Source organism: Oncorhynchus clarkii, chromosome 5, assembly GCF_045791955.1.
Source record: "Oncorhynchus clarkii lewisi isolate Uvic-CL-2024 chromosome 5, UVic_Ocla_1.0, whole genome shotgun sequence".
In the NCBI taxonomy this organism is placed as follows: Eukaryota; Metazoa; Chordata; class Actinopteri; order Salmoniformes; family Salmonidae; genus Oncorhynchus; species Oncorhynchus clarkii.
Genome location: NC_092151.1, coordinates 36,231,549 through 36,250,951, shown reverse-complemented (window position 1 = coordinate 36,250,951; position 19,403 = coordinate 36,231,549). Strand labels below are relative to the sequence as shown.

Sequence of the window (19,403 nt, the reverse complement as noted above, 5' to 3'; positions counted from 1 at the left end):
ACACCCTTGAGTCAATCAAGCAATAATGGTATAAGGCCAGTATACCACGGCTAATGCCTGTTCTTATGCACGACCCAATGCGGAGTGCCTGGATACAGCCCTTAGCCGTTGTATATTGGCCATATACCATAAACCACAGAGGTGCCTTATTGCTATTATAAACTGTTTACCAATGTAATTAGAGCAGTAACAAAATTGTCATACCCGTGGTATACAGTCTGATATTAATTAGCATTCAGGGCTCGAACCACCCAGTTCATAATGCATGTTAGAATCACCTTTGGCATCAATTACAACTGTGAGTCTTTCTGGTTAAACCTCTAAATTCATTACCTGGATTGTTCAATATTTGCACATGATACTTCTTCAAGCTCTGGGTTGATAATTGATCGCATTGTGCAAGAATGAATGCAATTAATTGATTATTGAATGTTATTATGATGGACACAGCTTTGTAGAACCTAAACCTACACAGCCTTTGCTCAACAAACGCAAACTCGAGAACAAATTGTTTGGGGTGCTGCGGTTCACCAATGATTTTGTGCTTATCACCCTCACAGCAGTCAAGCAATGCATTCCGCCAAGAGTCGTTCACAATCTCGTCAAATGTACCAAGAAATAATCATATATGTAGGCCTAGCAATCAACAAATGTACATTGTTTAAAGCATGCTTTTACAAGTCTCAATCACAAATGACAGCTCCAATAAGCCCTTTATGGGGAATGACATGTGAACGAGAGGCTTGTGGAATCATGACTATTTCACCAGTAGGGGGTCCTCAATCAACCAATCAATCCAATGTATTATAAAGCCGTTTTTAAATCAGCAGCTGTCACAAAGTGCTTAAACAGAAACCGAACCTAAAACCCCAGAGAGCAAGCAATGCAGAAGCATGGTGTCTAGGAAAAACTCCCTGGAAAAGACAGAACCTAGGGAGTAAGTAACATAGAGTGGAACCAGGCCCTGAGGGTTAACTTCAGAGCCTGATTCCTCTCTACGTTTCTTCCTAGGTTCCTGCCTTTCTAGGGAGTTTTTCCTTGCCACCGTGCTTCTACATTTGCATTGCTTGCTCTCTTGCTCTCTGGGGTTTTAGATACGCTACTGGTCAAAACTTTTAGAACACCTACTCTTTCAAGGGTTTCTTTATTTTACTATTTTCTACATTGTAGAATAATAGTGAAGACATCAAAACTATGAAATAACATATGGAATCATGTAGTAACCAAAAAAGTGTTAAACAAATCAAAATATATGCTATATTTGAGATTCTTCAAATATCTAACCTTTGCCGTGATGACAGCTTTTCACACTCTTGGCATTCTCTCAATCAGCTTCATTATAGCAAGAAAAGCTCAAATAAGCAAAGAGAAACGACAGTCCATCATTACTTTAAGACAGGAAGGTCGCAAAAACCATTAAGCACTATGATGAAACTGTCTCTCAAGAGGACCGCCACAGGAATAGAAGACCCAGAGTTACCTCTGCTGCAGAGGAAAAGTTCTTTAGAGTTACCAGCCTCAGAAATTGCAACCAAAAATAAGTTCAAGTAACAGACACATCTCAACATCAACTGTTCAGAGGAGACCTTGTGAATCAGACCTTCATGGTCGAGTTCTGCAAAGAAAACACTACTAAAGGACACCAATAATAAGAAGAGACTTGCTTGAGCCAAGTAACACAAGCAGGAAATGTGTCCTTTGGTCTGGAGTCCAAATTTGAGATTTTGGGTTGGTGTGAATTTCCCACCGTGACGCATGGAGGAGGAGGTGTTATGGACTGGGGGTGCTTTGCTGGTGACACTGTCTGTGATTTATTTAGAATTCAAGGCACACTTAACCAGCATGGCTACCACAGCATTCTGGAGTGATATCCCATCCAGTGATATCCCACCTCCAGGCTATGTAAGGGCTATTTTGCCAAGAAGGAGAGTGATGGAGCGCAGATGACCTGGAGTTCAGATGACCTGGCCTCCACAATTCCCTGACCTCAACCAAATTGAGATGGTTTAGAATGATTCTGACCGCAGAGTGAAGGAAAAGCATAGGTGTGTAGGTGTTTTAAAACTTTTGACCGGTAGTGTACATGTCAATCCTCTTCTGGCTGTGCCGGGTGGAGAGTATAAGAGTACATGGCCATTAAGGCCAGATTGTTCTTCTAGATGTTCAAACGTTCATAGATGACCAGTAGGGTCAAATAATAATCACAGCGCTTATAGAGGGTGCGACAGGGCAGCACCTCAGGAATAAATGTCAGTTGGCTTTTCATAACTGAGCATTCAGAGGTCGAGACAGCAGGTGCGGGGGAGAAGAGAGAGAGTGAGGGTCGAAACAGCAGGTTTCGAACAGCAGAAAGCAGCATGACCAGGTGGACTTGGGACGGGGACAGCCAAGAGTTGTCAGGCCAGGTAGTCCTGAAGCATGGTCCTGGGGCTCAGGTCCTCCGGGAGAGAGAGAGAGAGAGATGGGAGAATTAGAGGGAGCATACATAAGATCGCACAGGACACCAGATTTATAGGACTATGGTTATAAACCCCTAGTGTACTCTTTTTTTCACCTTACAATATTTCATGGATTGAACTTGAATATGGCAACTTTCAAGATGAATCAAACCACTGTATATTTGATTCATCAATATATTTGATTCATCAATATATGTCATGCGCAAAGGCTCTCCAAACAATTATTTTATGATTCATACATACTTTCCTAACCCTGAAAATTGCCCAAATAATCTACAAGATCAGAGTATTTTAAATCTGAAATGCTGAAACGGAGACAAATATGCATATATTTAGATGGCTTTCTTTCACAGTTTTCTTTCACCTTGTATTCTGAACCATTCTCTCCCTATATTCTAGTGAGTCTGCTGAGAAAATTCTAATGAAAGGTACACCAAATTCAAATGGATGGCTTTAGATAAATGTAGTGAAAACCCTATTGAAGAAAAACTCCACAAGAAAATCAGTTAAGGTAAGTCTGAATACCAACTACTGAGAAGTGCATAGGAAAGACGTGAATAGGAAATGCGCTACGTTTCCAGTTCTGAATCGGGCCCCTGGAGCCTATGCATATCCCAGTGTTGGGATATGTAAATAATATTGTTATGAATGTTATATTATAATATGTAACGTGCAAAAATATTCAAGAAAAATTGAAATTTGCAGTGTACAAACTTAAAGGTGCTTCATATAGGATATATTCAATTTTGCATTGTATTTTCAGAAAAAATGTCCATAATATATCTGCAGTAACAGTGGAATTATAGTATTTCACGGTATTACTTACCTGCCAGTGTTGTGATTGGGTGTGATATTCGCCGGCGCGGCATCTGTTGTCAAAATGGAAAAGCTGTTTTGACTTTGTGGCTGTGCTATCCAGTGGAAATTAGGTTGAGTGGCCAATGTAGAAATCACTAATTTCCTGGTGAGAAAACAATCATTGAATAGTGTAAGGAATCATTGTATCATCTAAATCGCTGTGAAATATATTTTCAATAACAACAAATATAGTTTTAACAGCTTTTTGAAGCTGGTGGAACAAAACCGAAAGTAAAAGGCTCAAGCACGAGTCTCCACCATGTTACGGGGTAATAGGATGCGGAATAGGGGGAGATTTGTTTTGAAAATAGCCTAGTGCTGTTGCAATTCACCTAGCTTCCACATAGGGGAGAAATTAAGAGAGGTTCTAGGTGTAGCACCTTTAAAATGATGAACAGGAATGACATTTACTCTTACGGGTGGCCAAAAATAATAATGTGAAAGCCACGCCCCTACTAGGCCACGCCCCCTGAAATAACAGATTGATTACATTAAAAAAGACCTAGCTGCTGGGTCGACCCAACTGATGGTAAAAAAAACTGTTGGTTAAATTAACCGTTTGGGTAATCCAAGCAACCCCAACACGTAAAAATAACCAGTTTGTGTTCTGTCCATAATTTACCCAGTGCTGGGTTACCAAATAACCTAAATTGGGTTATATTTAACCCAGCATTTTTTTGCAGGAATGTAAATTGTGATATTAATTATCATAATCCATATTATCACATAGGCTAAGCAATGTACATGTTTTTCTTTTGTTTATACAGTACAACAATGCATACAAAACATACAATATAAAGGAGAATGGAGAATGGAGTGTCTTCCACTCCATTCTCCGTTCTCCGTTTTTTATATATTGTCTTGCAGACCTACAATGCAGACTTTTTTCAGATTCTTTCTCTCTCTCTATCTCACTCTCTTTTTCACCAACCTTTTTATTTAGCTATATGGATATTTCCAGAGTATTACATACTCACATAATATAAATTAATGTTTATTATGAGCCGTGAATCAGGCTGGTAATGAGACTCTCATGCAGTCAATATGTAAAAGTAAAAGAATTTAACTAACTATTGGTTTTCACATTTAATAGGCGAGTTAAACCTAAAGAGAAAATAAATTTGCAGTTACTGTATAATATATTCTACGTGTCAAGAAGAAATAAACCACAATTCTGTTGTGAAATGAGGTGATGTTATGTCATTCTCGAATTTAAAAAATTAAGAATCTATAAAACTCAGCAATATAGGAGTGTTATTAAAGATTTTTATACCATCTCAACCTTTGTTGCACCCATTGAACTTAAACATTAAAACCAATCCAGCTGTGTTGTTCTCAGAAAAGACTACAAGAGAAGAGATCTACAGGCAGTGTACCACCTTTTCATGTGGTAGAATGCTGCATTGGTAATGTGCTAAAAGATAGAGCTTCTAGAAGCACATTAAACATTCAAATCATGGTTGTTAACCTGTTTGAATTCATCTCCAACAACCATTTTGCTTCATGTGGTTAATCTTTCATGTGTGTAGCCAAGCACAAGAGCAGTCTATTTGTTAAAGAGATAATTTGTCCTATTGGTCAGATATCCAGTATCTGTGGCAACAAAACGGCATCATAGATGGTTTTATGTTGATGTTAATTTGTAAATGAATTCCCTCATAAGAGAGGTGGGTCTTATTTTTATGTTTTCTGAATGTTCCTGTCTGCTTTTGCCACAGTACCACCGATGAGGTGCTTTTATGGAGGCGTAGGTTAATGTTTAATGGCATTGTAATAGTTACACATTGAGAGCTATTGCCTACATGGTGCTATGTACTGCTCAAACTTGCTCAGAGGACTGTGAGAAACCCACTGGCAACCAGTCTGTTCCAGAGGCCTGAGAGACACCAAGGTAAGAGAAGGATCTGATCTTTTACTATTTGGGTGATGGATGGCTCAATCGTGGCAACAACAACAACAAAAATGCTATAAAGAGTGAGGACAGGGAATAACTCAGTCTGATTGGTTTGTGTATTTTCATCAACTGCACCTGTGCTACATAAGCTAAAGGAAGTGTCCAGAGATGTTACATGCGTTGAACGCTGTTGCTTTGAAGGCTGAGGAATTTGCATGGCAGTAAATACATAGCACTGAAGGGAGGTATTATCTGGCTGAGAAATTCCAGTCTTTTGTGTTGCTGGTTTAATTTTGTTGGCTGCAGGCAGCACAAGCTTCACAGAGAGGGATGTGCTGCATTACAGTGTGCTCACATATATTGTAGCTACAGTTCTGCAGTGAGGTAGGGTTTGATGCAGGCAACACATCCGCGCTTTTCTAACAATTAACAGGTCTCTCTGTTACTGGGAAACAGTCAAGTCAATAAATGATTCAGTGTCTATATATTTACCAAATGTCCTTAACTAAATAGCTAATAGTGTCAGTCAGTCCTTGGAAAAAGTCTGCATCTCAGTGGAAATATTCTTCCTTAACAATGATGGGTAATTGGTAGCTTATGATATGACATTTGTCAAATAAAAAGGGTTTGAAAACATAATGTGTTTCTATGTTATTTAAAGCATTGCAGATGACAGTATGTAACGATGGGGGTTGTGTATGTGAGTTGTGATCATGTGCAATGGTGAGAGAGTTATGGTCAGCTAGAACGGGTCATATCTTTTGGCAACACTAAATGGGCAGTTTGGTGCGTGGGTGACTGTTCACTGTTGCCCACTGAAGATGAGATGTGTCTGTATGTGAATTTATCATCCTACATTCAACAGTAACTCACCTACACCTGGTGCTAGTATCTACCGATGAATGTGACACAGCGATAAAGAGCATATCATTTTCATCGACTGTTGTTGTTAAAGTATCAAATCTGCTCTGTATTCAACACAGACACAGACATTCCCCATAAATGTTGTTTATTACATGTTGCTTAAAAATGTCAAAATAAAGAAAAATGCTTATCACATGTTGCTTATCATATGCTGCTAATTCAAATAATATAAATCAATAAAACATTTTTTATTTGAAATTCAAAAGTGTTTCTTCAAACACAAAGAGATACACAATAAACCACACCCCCAAAAATAGATGTGTTACTGAATGGGCACAGAACAAAGTTGTTTTTTTAAATCTCTTGTTGGTCAGTCTTGTATAGTGTGGGTTATGACTGGTTGATTTGAAATAGTCACACTTGAAGAGTGCCTGTTTTTTCCCCATTTTACTTTGGCCTACTTATTCGCTCTGCTGTTATTACTTACACAAAGTGTACAAAACACCTTCCTCAATTTGTCGGGGCATGAACTCTCAAGGTGTCAAAAGCGTTCCACAGGGATGCTGGCCTATGTTGACTCCAATACTTCCCACAGTTGTGTCAAGTTGCCTGGATGTCCTTTGGACGGTGGACCATTATAGATGCACATGGGAAACTGTTGAGATTGAAAACCCCAGAAGCGTTGCAGTTCTTGACACAATCAAACCGGTGTGCCTGGCACCTACTACCATACCTTGTTCAAAGGTGCTTACATCTTTTTCAATCTCTGAATGACACACATACACAATCCATGTCTCAACTGTCTCAAGGCTTGAAAATACTTATTTAATCTGTCTCGTCCCCTTCATCTGCAGTGTTTGAAGTGGATTTAACAAGCGACATCAATAAGGGATCATAGCTTTCACCTGGTCAGTCTTCGTCATGGAAAGAGCATCAAAGGGGGACTATAAGATTTTGACTTATGGATCACCAGGAAATTCATTTAGAGATGGTTTCGGATACTAAAGTAAAGATTCCTAAAATCAAGAAGTTGCTGCCGTCAAGAAATTGTTGCAGCTCTATGCAGTACTGTACAGTGCATTCCAAAATTATTCAGACCCCTTGACTTTTTCCACATTTTGTTACGTTACAGCCTTATTCTGAAATTGATTAAATCGTTTCCCCCCCTCAATCTACACAATAACCCATAATGACAAATGAAAACACAGGTTTTTAGCAATGGTGGCAAATGTAAAAAAAATATTTAAAAAAAATGAAATATTACATTTACATAAGTATTCAGACCCTTTACTCTGTACTTTGTTGAAGCACCTTGGCAGTGATTACAGCCTAGAGTCTTCTTGGGTATGATGCTACAAGATTGGCACACCTGTATTTGGGGAGGTTCTCCCATTCTTATTTGCAGATCCTCTCAAGCTCTGTCAAGTTGCATCGGGAGCGTTCGGGTTCAAGTCCGGGCTCTGGCTGGGTCCCTCAAAGACATTCAGAGACTTGTTCTGAAGCCACTCCTGCGTTGTCTTGTCTGTGTGCTTAGTGTTGTTGTCCTGTTGGAAGGTGAACCTTTGCCCCAGTCTGAGGTCCTGAGTGCTATGGAGCAGGTTTTAATCAAGGATCTCTCTACTTTGCTTCGTTTATCTTTACCTCAATCCTGACTAGACTCCTAGTCCCTTCCTCTGAAAAACATCACCACATCATAATTCTACCACCACCAAGCTTCACCTTAGGGATGGTGCCAGGTTTCCTCCAGATGTGACACTTGGCAGTAAGGAAAAATAGTTCAATCTTGGTGTCATCAGACTTGAGAATCTTGTTTCTCATGGTCTGAGAGTCCTTTTGTCAAACTCCAAGCAGGCTGTCATGTGCCTTTTACTGAGGAGTGGCTTCTGTCTGGACACTGTACCATAAAGGCCTGATTGGTGGAGTGCTGCAGTGATGGTTGTCCTCCTGGAAGGTTCTCCCATATCCACAGAGGAACTCTGGAGCCCTGTCAGAGTAACCATCGGGTTCTTGGTCACCTCCCTGACGAAGGCTCTTCTCAACTGTTTCCTCAGTTTGGCCAGACGGCCAGATATAGGAAGAGTCTTGGTGGTTCCAAACGTCTTCCATTTAAGAATGATTGAGGCCACTGTGTTCTTGGGGACCTTTCAATGCTTCAGAAATGTTTTGGTACCCTTCTCCAGATCTGTGCCTCGACACAATCCTGTCTTGGAGCTCTACGGACAATTCCTTCAACCTCATAACTTGTTTTTTTGCTCTGGCGTGCACTGTCAACTGTGGAACCTTATAAAGACAGGTGTGGGCCTTTCCAAATCATGTCCAATCAATTGAATTTACCACAGGTGGACTCCAATCAAGTTGTAGAAACATCTCAAGGATGACCAATGGAAACAGGATGCACATGAGCTCAATTTCAAGTCTCATAGCACAGTGTCTGAATATTTGTGTAATTACTGTATAAAAAATAAATAACATTTTCGCTTTGTGATTATGGGGTATTGTGTGTAGATTGATGAGGGAAAAAAATATTTAATCCATTTTAGAATTAGGCTGTAACGTAACAAAATATGGATTAAGGGAAGGGTCTGAATACTTTCCGAATGCACTATTTCTCCAATATCTATACAGTACAGTGCAAGCTGTGGTGGCAAGTAGCCTAGTGGCTAGAGTGTTGGGCCAGTAACTGAAAGGTTGCTAGATCGAATCCCTGAGCTGACAAGGTAAAAATCAGTTGTTCTGCCCCGGAACAAGGAAATTAACCCACTGTTCCTAGGCCGCCGTTGTAAATAAGAATTTGTTCTTAACTGACTTACTTAGTTAAACTCTTTTGGGATAGGGGGCAGCATTTCCACTTTTGGATGAATAGCGAGCCCAGAGTGAACTGCCTCCTACTCTGTCCCAGATGCTAATATATGCATAGTATTATTAGTATTGGATAGAAAACACTCTGAAGTTTCTAAAACTGTTTGAATGATGTCTGTGAGTATAACAGAACTCATATGGCAGGCAAAAACCTGAGAAAAATCCAACCAGGAGGTGGGACATCTGAGGTTTGTAGTTTTTCAAAGCTTGGCCTACCGAATACACATTGAGATATGGACAAAATTGCACTTCCTACGGCTTCCACTAGATGTCAACCGTCTTTAGAAACTTGAATGAGGATTCTACTATAAAGGAGGGGCTCATGACCTCTTTGAGTCAGTGGTCTGGCCTTGGCCTTGGTCTCATGACCAACAGAGCGCACTGAGCGCACTCCCGACAGAGTTACCTCTCTTTCCAGTGCTTTTCTTCAGACAAAGGAATTCTCCGGTTGTAACATTATTGATGTGTTATGTTAAAAACATCCTAAAGATTGATTCCATACATCGTTTGATATGTTTCTAAAGGACTGTAACGGAACTTTTTGAGTTTTTGTCTGGACGAAGTGCCTGCGAATCATGGATTACTGGGCTGAACATGCTAACAACAAGTGGCTATTTGGACATAAATGATGGACTTTATGGAACTTTATGGAACAAATCAGTCATTTATTGTCAAACTGGGATTCCTGGGAGTGTCTTCTGATGAAGATCATCAAAGGTAAGTGAATATTTATGGTGTTGTTTCTAACTTTTGTTGACTCCAAAATGGCGGATATTCCTCTGGTTGTTTTGGGTTCTGAGCGCCGTTCTCAGATTATGCTTTTTCCGTAAAGTTTTTTTGAAATCTGACACAGCGGTTGCATTAAGAAGAAGTCTATCTTTAATTCTGTGAATAACAGTTGTATCTTTTAACAATGTTTATTATGAGTATTTCTGCAAAATCACCGGATGTTTTGGAATCAAAACATTACTGCACGTAAGGCACCAATGTAAACTGAGGTTTTGGATATAAATATGCACATTATCGAACAAAACATACATGTATTGGGTAACGTGATGTCCTATGAGTGTCATCTGATGAAGATCATCAAAGGTTAGTGATTAATTTGATCTATATTTCTGCTTTTTGTGACTCCTCTCTTTGGCTGGAAAAATGGCTGTGTTTTTTTGACTTGGCTATAACCTAACATAATCATATGTTGTGCTTTCGCTGTAAAGCATTTTTTAAATGAGAAACTATGGGTAGATAAACAAGATGTTTATCTTTCATTTGCTGTACTGGACTTGTTAATGTGTGAAAGTTACATATTTAAAAAAAATATTTTTGAATTTCGCATGCTGCCTTTTCAGCAGAATGTTGTGGAGGGGCTCCGCTAGCAGAACGCCTGCCCTAGAGAGGTTAAATAAAAATACATTTAAAAAAGCTTTGGAAAATTCTCATTAAGTACATCAAAAGGCTCTTATCTGAATTTAAATTGCCAACCAGCTAGATTACATTTTTTTTCTCCAAAAACAACCTTCCTTTTCAAAAGGTAGAGACTACCCTCTCACCAATGGCACATCTGTGTGACTGTTTGATATAAATATGTTTAACTTTCTTATCGCAACATGTCAAAGCTTGTGATTAGCATTGCCCCATGGTCAGAATCAAATTTGATAAAATATTTATGCCTGTTTTTAAATAAATATGCCTCTTTTTATTACATTCTTTAGTCAAGTGAACCTTGCCCTCAGTAAGTGGACCTGGTTTACACAGGCTGACAAATTCAGATATTATGCCAATAATTGGTCTTCTGACCAATCAAATCAGATCTTTTGCAAATATTTAGGCAAAGAAATCAGAGTTGGGATGCCTGTGTAAACCCAGTATCAGAGTTCCACATAATTTATTAAAGAAGTGAAACTTTAGCAAAGACAAAACAATAAACAATAAACTAACAACCAACGAACCGTGACTACAACACTAACTCAAAACATAAACAATATCCCATAACCCACAGGTGGAAAAAATGCTACTTAAGTATGATCCCCAATTAGAGACAATGATAGCCAGCTGCCTCTAATTGGGAATCAAACCAAAACCCCAACATAGAAAAAACTACCTAGAACCCCGCATAGAAAATATAAACTAGACTAACCCCCCAGTCACGCCCTGACCTACTCCACCATAGAAAATAAAGGCTCTCTATGGTCAGGACGTGACAATGCATCATGCAACAATTTCAACGATTTTACTGTTACAGTTCATTTAATGAAATCCGTCAATTTAAATCGTTTAAATAGGCCCTAATCTAGCGATTTTCATGAATGGACAGAGGCACATCCATGTGTGGGCCTGGGAGAGCATAAGCCCACCCACTTGGGGGCCAGGCTCACCCACTGGGAAACCAGGCTCGGCCAGTCAGAATTATTGTTTTCCAACAAAAGGGCTTTATTACAGACTGAAATACTCCTCTGGTTCATCTGCTCTCCGATTGGCTGGTGTCAGACGATCTTGCAGCTGAAGAAGCCAGATGTGGAAGTTCTGGGGTGGCGTGGTTATAATTGGTCTGCGTTTTTGAGGCCAGTTGGACGTGCTGCTCTAAATTATGTTAGAGGTGGCTTATGGTAGAGAAATTAATATTAAATTCTCTGGCAACAGATCTGGTGGACATTCTTGCAGTCAGCATGCCAATTACAAACTCCCTCAAAACTTGAGACATCTGTGGCATTGTGTTGTGTTACAAAACTGCACATTTTAGAGTGGCCTTTTATTGTCCCTGGCACAAGGTGCACCTGTGTAATGATCATGCTGTTTAATAAGCTTATTGATATACCACACCTGTCAGGTAGATGGATTATGTTGGTAAAGGAGAAATGCTCACTAACAGGGATGTAAATACATTTGTGCATATTGAACATTTATAGCATCTTTTATTTCAGATCATGATACATGGGACCAACACTTTACAAGCTGCGTTTATATTTTTGCTCAGTGAAGTTAGGGGAAAAGTGTATCTTGTTGGGTTGATATACTGAAAGGAGTACTATTGTGTTTACTCTCTAGATAAGGTTAGGACACTGTTGAGTAGTAGTAGTATTAGTATTTATTAGGATCTCCAATTAGCTGCTGCCGAGGCAAACAGAACTCAAAACAAAACAAATGAAATAGATGACTGTACATTGCGCTACATTTACATCACAATTTAGTCATTTAGCAGATGCTCCCATCTCAAGATAGCCAGGTGAGACAACCAAGTATCACATATCATTATAATACATAATAGAATACAAAATACATAAAAGTATCTGTGTCTCTTCACAGTCCCCATCGTGCCGATGGGGAGTTATTTTATCTGGTTTTGAATCTGGTTTTAATGCTTGCTTGGGTTATCTCGGGTGGCAGAGAGTTTCATGTAGTCATGGCTTTATTTAATACTGTGCGTTTTCCAGCCTCTGTTCTGGACCTGGAATCTTTGAAGAGACCTCTGGTTGCATGTTTTGTGTGGTACAGATGAGTGTCCGAAATGTGTGCCAACTACTTGAACAGACAGATCGGTGCCTTCAACATATCAACTTTGAGCCAGGAGAGATTGACATGCATGTTACTGACATTCACTCTCATGTTACTACATCTAAGTGCAATACCTGCTGCTCTGTTCTGGATCAACTGCAGTTTGCCTATGTCCTTCTTTGCCACACCTGACCATACAACTGGGCAGTAGGCCAGGTGCGACAAAAATAGGTTGACTGAGATGTGAAGAAAGCAATGTGAAGAAAGCAAAACAAGCCTTATCATGGACAGACCTCTTCTCATTTTAGCAACCATTCAGTCTATATGACATCTTGTTATCTAGGGTTACACCCAGCAGTTTAGTCTCCTCAACTTGCTCAATCACCACATTATTCAATAATATATCTAGATATATATCTAGAGGTTTAGGTTTGAGTGAGTGATTTGTTCCAAAAACGTTGCTTTTTAAAATATATTTAGCACCAGCTAGTTACCCATTCTAAAACTGACTGGAGCTCTATGTTAAGGGTGTCAGTTATTTATTTTAATGTCATAGCTGACATGTATGCTGTTAAATTGTCAGTGTACATAGACACACTGGCTTTATTCAAGGTCAGCGGAAAGTCATTAGTAAAAACAGAAAAACAATAATGGCCCAAGCCTGCTGCCATGCGGTACACCACACTCAACTGTAATTGCATTAGAGAGGCTTCCATTAACGAAAACCCTATGTGCTCTGTTAGATAGTTAACTCTCAATCCATGATAAGGCAGAGGATGTAAATCCATAACACTTAAGTGTTTTCAGCAATAGGTTATTATCAATAATATCAAAAGCTGCACTGAAGTCCAACTAAAAAGCTACCACAATCGTATTATTATAAATGAATTTTAGCCAGTCATCAGTCATTTGTGTCAGTGAGGAGTGAGATTAGTAGTAATGGCATGGTTTCATATCTGAACAGAATGTAAGAATTGACCAACAACTCACACTGTACAATTGTGATGCACTGTCTTTTGCCTTTGCTCATGTGTTTTGCAATTTTGAGAGTACTTTTGTGTGGGGGTGTTTCTATGTGTTTATATAACTCCCTTCATTTGAGATTGACTGTAATATGATGTCCTGTGTTTCCCTGACAGAAAGATGGTCCATAAGTCCATAGTGGTGGGTCTGGTGGTGCTGCTGGTGGCTGCCGTGAGCACCTTCGTGGGTGTGTTCTTTGGGCTGGGGAGCAGGTCGACCTCAAATGACCATTCCTACTCCAGGGCTGCCGTGGCAACTGATGCTGGCCCATGCTCAGAAATCGGCAGGTAAGAACTCTCACGCAAACACATACAGTATATACAGTACCAGTCTCATACATTTCCACACCAACAATTGACTCATTGAAATGTTTTTGTAGACATCCAGACACAAAGATACCGGTTTCAAAGCATGCTGTTCCAAGCAGGCCTAATAACTTTTTCTTGGTCTGAACATATATATGCTCCTGCTTCTGAGTCTATTTATGTTCATCCATCATCTCAAATCCTTCCCATTTTGTCATGATAATTAATTTTGTCTGTGTAAACTGCCTGCTGTTTCTTTATGAACTAGTGCATTTGTATGCAAATTAGGGCCACTGAATATAAACTTTTTTCTGCGTGGGTGTGTCTGTAAATCTCAGAGACACATTGCAAAAAGGTGGCTCTGCAGTGGATGCATCTATTGCTGCCTTGCTGTGTGTTGGGCTGATGAACGCCCACAGCATGGGCATTGGTGGAGGACTCTTCTTCACTATCTATGATGCCAAAACTGGTACAGTCAGAGCCCTAATCCTTGACTTAAAACTACACCATATTTATCTTTATTGATGTCAACAATTCCAACAATGACGCCTGAACTAAAAACAGGAAATGTAAAACCTTGGTGTGATGTTCAAAAGATGATTTTGACTTCCTTCAAAGGAAAGGTAGAGACCATTGATTCCAGGGAGACGGCTCCCGCCACCGCGACAGAGGACATGTTTGGGAATAGCACTCAGTTAGCCAAGAAAGGTAATGTTTTACCAGTTACCTAACACCAGAAAATGGATGAAAGGCGTATTTTTACAATGAGTGATGGCCTTGCGATAAGAGTCAAAGATACAGAGATAAGAGTTGTACAGGAACGTTTGGCAGTAATGTTTGGCAGTAACGTTTGGCAGGAGGGTTGTCCATCGCCATACCAGGGGAGATCCGTGGGTACGAGCTGGCACACGATCGCCATGGAAAATTGCCATGGAGAGAGCTGTTCCAGCCTGCAATCCAGTTGGCACGGAAGGGCTTTCCTTTGGGCAGGGCATTGGCCACTGCTATCTCCAAGAACAGAAAAACCATCACTAGTGACACAGCTTTATGGTAAGAATGCCTAGAGGGGAGACATAATATGGAGTGGTGATCTGAGTTACTGTACAGAGGGTCAAGTTTTCACATGAGGAGATAATCCCCTTTTAAGATGATTTTTGCCCTTATTCCCAAACATGAGAGCTCAGTGTCTCATATGTTGTCTCTGACATCTCTGTTTTTGGTCTCTCTTTAAGTGAGGTGTTTTGTGACAAAAATGGTGCCATCCTGAAGGAAAATGACACCATCACCTTTACTAAACTTGCTGACACCTATGAAACAATAGCAAATGAGGGGCCTAATGCTTTTTACGAAGGCCCACTGGCAGAGAACCTTGTGAGGGACATTCAGTCAGCAGGTTGGCTTCTCCCTTATATCTACCAAATATTAACAAACCGCAATTTTGATTGAATTTCATTCAGGGTCTGCTGGCTGAACATCTTAACAGAAACAGTGTCTTATTGTCTGTTTACCGGTATGTGTTTCAGATGGTATCATCACACTGGATGACCTAAAGAACTACAAGCCTTTTTTGGATGAGAATCCTCTCAATTCTAATGTGGGGGAGTACATCATGTATGTGCCCAACGCCCCAGCCAGTGGCCCTGTCCTGTCCCTCATGCTCAACATCCTGGATGGTAAGTCTTCAACCTGATGACACAGAGTTGTAATTCAACATCAAACTGTGGCTGTTCTATTTAAGGAGGTTTGGAAAAATATTTGAGTCACATTTGGACAGCCTGTCACTCTCGTGCTACAGTACAAATGTATTAGAGATGTGGCAGCTGCTCCAGATAGGAGTAATTAAGAACCAAAGATAATTGTTTTCTGAGCCATCACACCCGAGGCACTCTGCTCTGCAGGCCTGGTGCTCCGTCAGCACTGTTAACTGCGGAAAATGATGCTGAACTGTTCATTACCATTATAGCAGCCCTGGTCTATCTCATCCCGTTACTGTATGCTCCATGTCTCTCTCTTGACCATGCATATTCAGATAGATAACCACCTTCTGTTCGGTGGTGGTGCTGCTGACTGACCAGTAATTGGTGTGTAAAAATACATCTCCTCTTCTCATCCCCAGCTCTGTTTCAGCTTCACATTAATGCCTATTGGATATCTAGTCAATAGAGTACTTCCTCCAGACTCCCTCTCTCTGCTGGTTCCCAGTACAGTAGCTATATAATATGACAGTGTCTGTCAAGGGATTAGATGGAAACTTTATTCCAGAGTATTTAAACGACCTAATTAAACTAAACCGTCTCTTCCTGTGGCTCCTCTGCCTGGCCGCCCCACTTACAGTGGCTCTCTGCCTCTACCGCAAACACTAATCTGACCAATTTACCTCTAATTGGACACAGACGAGTGGTGGGGGAATCACATAACACTGGCATGCCAGGGCCCGCTCAAGCCCTTCATCCTGACAGTTCTCCATGACTTCTGCTACTGCCTGTCAGCTGAAATTCATCAAACAATTCCATTTGGTTACAGTTCTCTTTCGTTTTTTCCCATCCTCTCCTCCTCTATGGCTGTGAGCTAAAACAGTTCTAACACCGAGAGTCTGGAATAGGGAAACAGAATGAACAGAACTTTTATATCGAGAGTAAAACCCTTTGAATGTCAACTTCACCTGATCAAATTGAACGTACTCTATTATTGTTTAATAAATGTAAAGATGGTGCCTATGGTTGAACTGGTTACTGTTTTCAGGATACAACTTCACCTCAGACAGTGTCTCCAGCACTGAGAAGAAGATCCTCACGTACCACCGCATGGTTGAGGCCTTCCGATTTGCTTACGCCAAGCGAAGCATGCTGGGAGATCCAAACTTCCTCAGCATCTCTGATGTAAGTCTCACCCCCATCTTCCCCAGAGTTTATATTCAATAGTACTCTCAATCACTTACTGATCATATTCAATCAACGGCTCATAGTACTGTATGTGTTGGAATGTCATGGGTCAATAAGTTCATGTTCATTGGAGACAGTTAATATGGATATGATTTCAGGTAGGCCTCCGAGCTACAGCAAATAAATAAAGGTAAGAGGGATGCTTGGTAACAATGCCAAAAAATCCAACAAAAGGGCTTGCCAAGAAAAACTTACAGAAGGACTAATTCGAAGTAGAAAGGAGTTGGAGCACTCAACAAAAAAGGCAGGGATTTATTTTTCTCAGCTTTAATCCATTGGATGAGCAGTTACAGGTGACTGACCCAACAATTGCACTCAACTCCTATTTTTAGCCGAGTGGCCTATTGAGACACAACCAATGTGAAATTAAACAATAACAGTGTCAATGGCTAATAATGACACAGAATAATAGTAACAAATATCAGGTGTCTCGTTGATTAATAGGCCCATATCAAAATAAACAAAGGTGATATTTGGGTGTCTGTGAAAACAGTGGCAGAGAGACACAAACAATCATGGCGACATTATGGAAACGAGGACAATGAAAAATCATAGTTTAACCCCTATTCCTGCACCAAAGGAAATACAGATGAGCTTCGTGATTTACATAAATTCACTGAAAACCCACACTAACACATGGTTATATTAAAAGTATTGCACTTTTAATGTAGCCTACATTTGGCCAGCTAATAGCCTGATCATAGATGAAGCAACATTGAAATCCTGTTTTCTTGGTAAGCCCTTTTATTAAACATGCTCACATAAGAGAGTTGATTGGATTATTGATTGAAATGAACTTCTGTCTACCAAGAGACTATTTGTACAGGTGCTATGTTGGAATTTCTGTAAATGCAAACCAGTACAGCTTCATCATTCTAGACTGTTCTAAATGGTTAGTTTTATTATTGGGCATTCATTTGAGACTCATTCTCTTGTCCCCTCGCCTCTTCAGCTCATCCGCAACATGACCTCAGATTACTTTGCCGATGCCCTCCGTCAGAAGATTACAGATGATACCACCCATCACATGAACTACTATGAGCCAGACTACTTTGTCCCCGAGAACCACGGGACAGCACATCTGTCTGTGGTGGCAGAGGATGGGAGTGCAGTGGCAGCCACCAGCACCATCAATCAATTGTAGGAATCATGTTCCAGTTAAACATTTGATTAGAAAAATGAACTGGAGCTAGTCCTCATTATCATTCTTTTCTATTTCCTCCTTAGTTTTGGCTCCAAAGTCATGTCACAATCTACAGGAATCCTCCTCAACAATGAGATGGATGACTTCAGCTCCCCTCTCATCACCAATGGCTTTGGAGTGCCTCCTTCACCAAACAACTTCATCAGACCAGGTAAGGGCTACATGTGTACAGACGCCACACTTTTCAGTTCACCACCCGGCTCTAATAGCAGAAATTGGTACTTGGTGGTGGGTAAGGATGGGCCTAACTGCCTTGTTATCTCTCCCCAGGTAAGAGGCCCTTGTCTTCTATGTGTCCAGCCATTCTCTTTGACAAGAGGAACAACAATGTCAAGATGGTGGTGGGGGGCTCAGGAGGAACAAAGATCACCACGGCAACTGCCACGGTACATCAGGCTACAATGCCCTGTCATTGCTGTGTGAAAGTACTCTAATACTTTCTTTGCATTCTACCAAGTTGTCGTCTGTGACTGAATTGTTGGCTGTTCATTCTGCAGGTGATTCTCAACACGCTGTTCTTTAACTACGACCTGAAGAAAGCTGTGGCAGATCCTAGAATCCACAACCAGCTGAGTCCTAACACTACACTGGGAGAGCCGGGGTTTGACGAGGTGGGTTAGAAGATTGACGACAGTGAATTCACATACTCCACAGTGCATAAAAAGGAGTGTCACAATGAGTAAGCTTTCCTTACAGATGGTGATGGCAGGTCTGGCTTTGAAGAACCATGAGACAGAGTTCCTGACAGCCACAGGGGCTGTGGTTCAGGCAGTGCTGCGCCAGGGAGACCAGCTCCAAGCTGAATCTGACCCCAGGAAATGGGGCTACGCTGCTGGGTACTGAGACCAACCACAGACCCCTGCTCCCAAGAACTGAGGCAAACCACACACCTCTGCTCCCACAGACAGGCTGGCTGATTGGGCTTATGATTCAGATGAAAGCCACCTCTACAATAAGGCTGTGACAATACCAGTATCGCAATATTTTTTCCATGGCAAAAATGAATACACGAATATACATCGGACTCTGGATGACAACATAATGATATTTGTTTCCAACATTAGGGCTGTTTTCCTGAAGAAGTTAATCCGCTTCGCGATATTGGTATCGTCCTGGCCCTACTCTATAGACTATATTACAAACCAAGAGAAAAACATTCAGATTCCTGTCATCTCAGCAAAGACCTACGACCTACAGTATGACCTTAGTCCTCTCTGGTAAGCCAGGGTCACCTTTTTCCCCTCATTGGTGTCATAAGAAAGTGGAGAGAAGCTACCCTCCAACGTCTCCTATCCCTCCAGTGCCTCAGTCTGAGATCCAGATCCTGAGATAGAGCTATTCATTCTCCACAGTCCTCCTCCACTCTGCGGTACTATCTGTACCATCTCAATATTTCTTAGTAACTGTGCCAACACTATATCAATGTTTTTCTTTCACTGCAATCTTTCATGGATTTTCAGTCAGGATTTTCATTTTGAGATAATAGATTATTATAATCACGGT

At 40.7% G+C, this 19,403-nt stretch overlaps 1 protein-coding gene across 1 annotated transcript; it reads left to right on the top strand.

Moving 5' to 3' along the window:
• Nucleotides 1-5,158: 5,158 nt before the first annotated feature.
• On the top strand, nt 5,159-19,254 carry LOC139408733 (glutathione hydrolase 1 proenzyme-like). Its single transcript, XM_071152988.1, has 14 exons — nt 5,159-5,208; nt 13,566-13,736; nt 14,093-14,223; nt 14,373-14,462; nt 14,612-14,804; nt 14,987-15,147; nt 15,278-15,427; nt 16,497-16,633; nt 17,649-17,836; nt 17,924-18,051; nt 18,171-18,286; nt 18,398-18,511; nt 18,597-18,736; nt 18,965-19,254. Exons 2-14 carry the CDS (start codon nt 13,570-13,572, stop codon nt 19,119-19,121), a joined length of 1,872 nt encoding a protein of 623 aa, XP_071009089.1. The 5' UTR covers nt 5,159-5,208; nt 13,566-13,569; the 3' UTR covers nt 19,122-19,254.
• The last annotated feature ends 149 nt before the right edge of the window (nt 19,255-19,403 follow it).

Bases quoted from the DNA above. Each gene is read 5' to 3' on its own strand.
- LOC139408733 (XM_071152988.1), top strand. From the start codon at position 13,570: ATGGTCCATAAGTCCATAGTGGTGGGTCTGGTGGTGCTGCTGGTGGCT. The intron at 14,224-14,372 runs GTACAGTCAGAG...CTTCCTTCAAAG, and splicing joins TATCTATGATGCCAAAACTG to GAAAGGTAGAGACCATTGAT. The intron at 17,837-17,923 runs GTAGGAATCATG...TTTCCTCCTTAG, and splicing joins ACCAGCACCATCAATCAATT to TTTTGGCTCCAAAGTCATGT.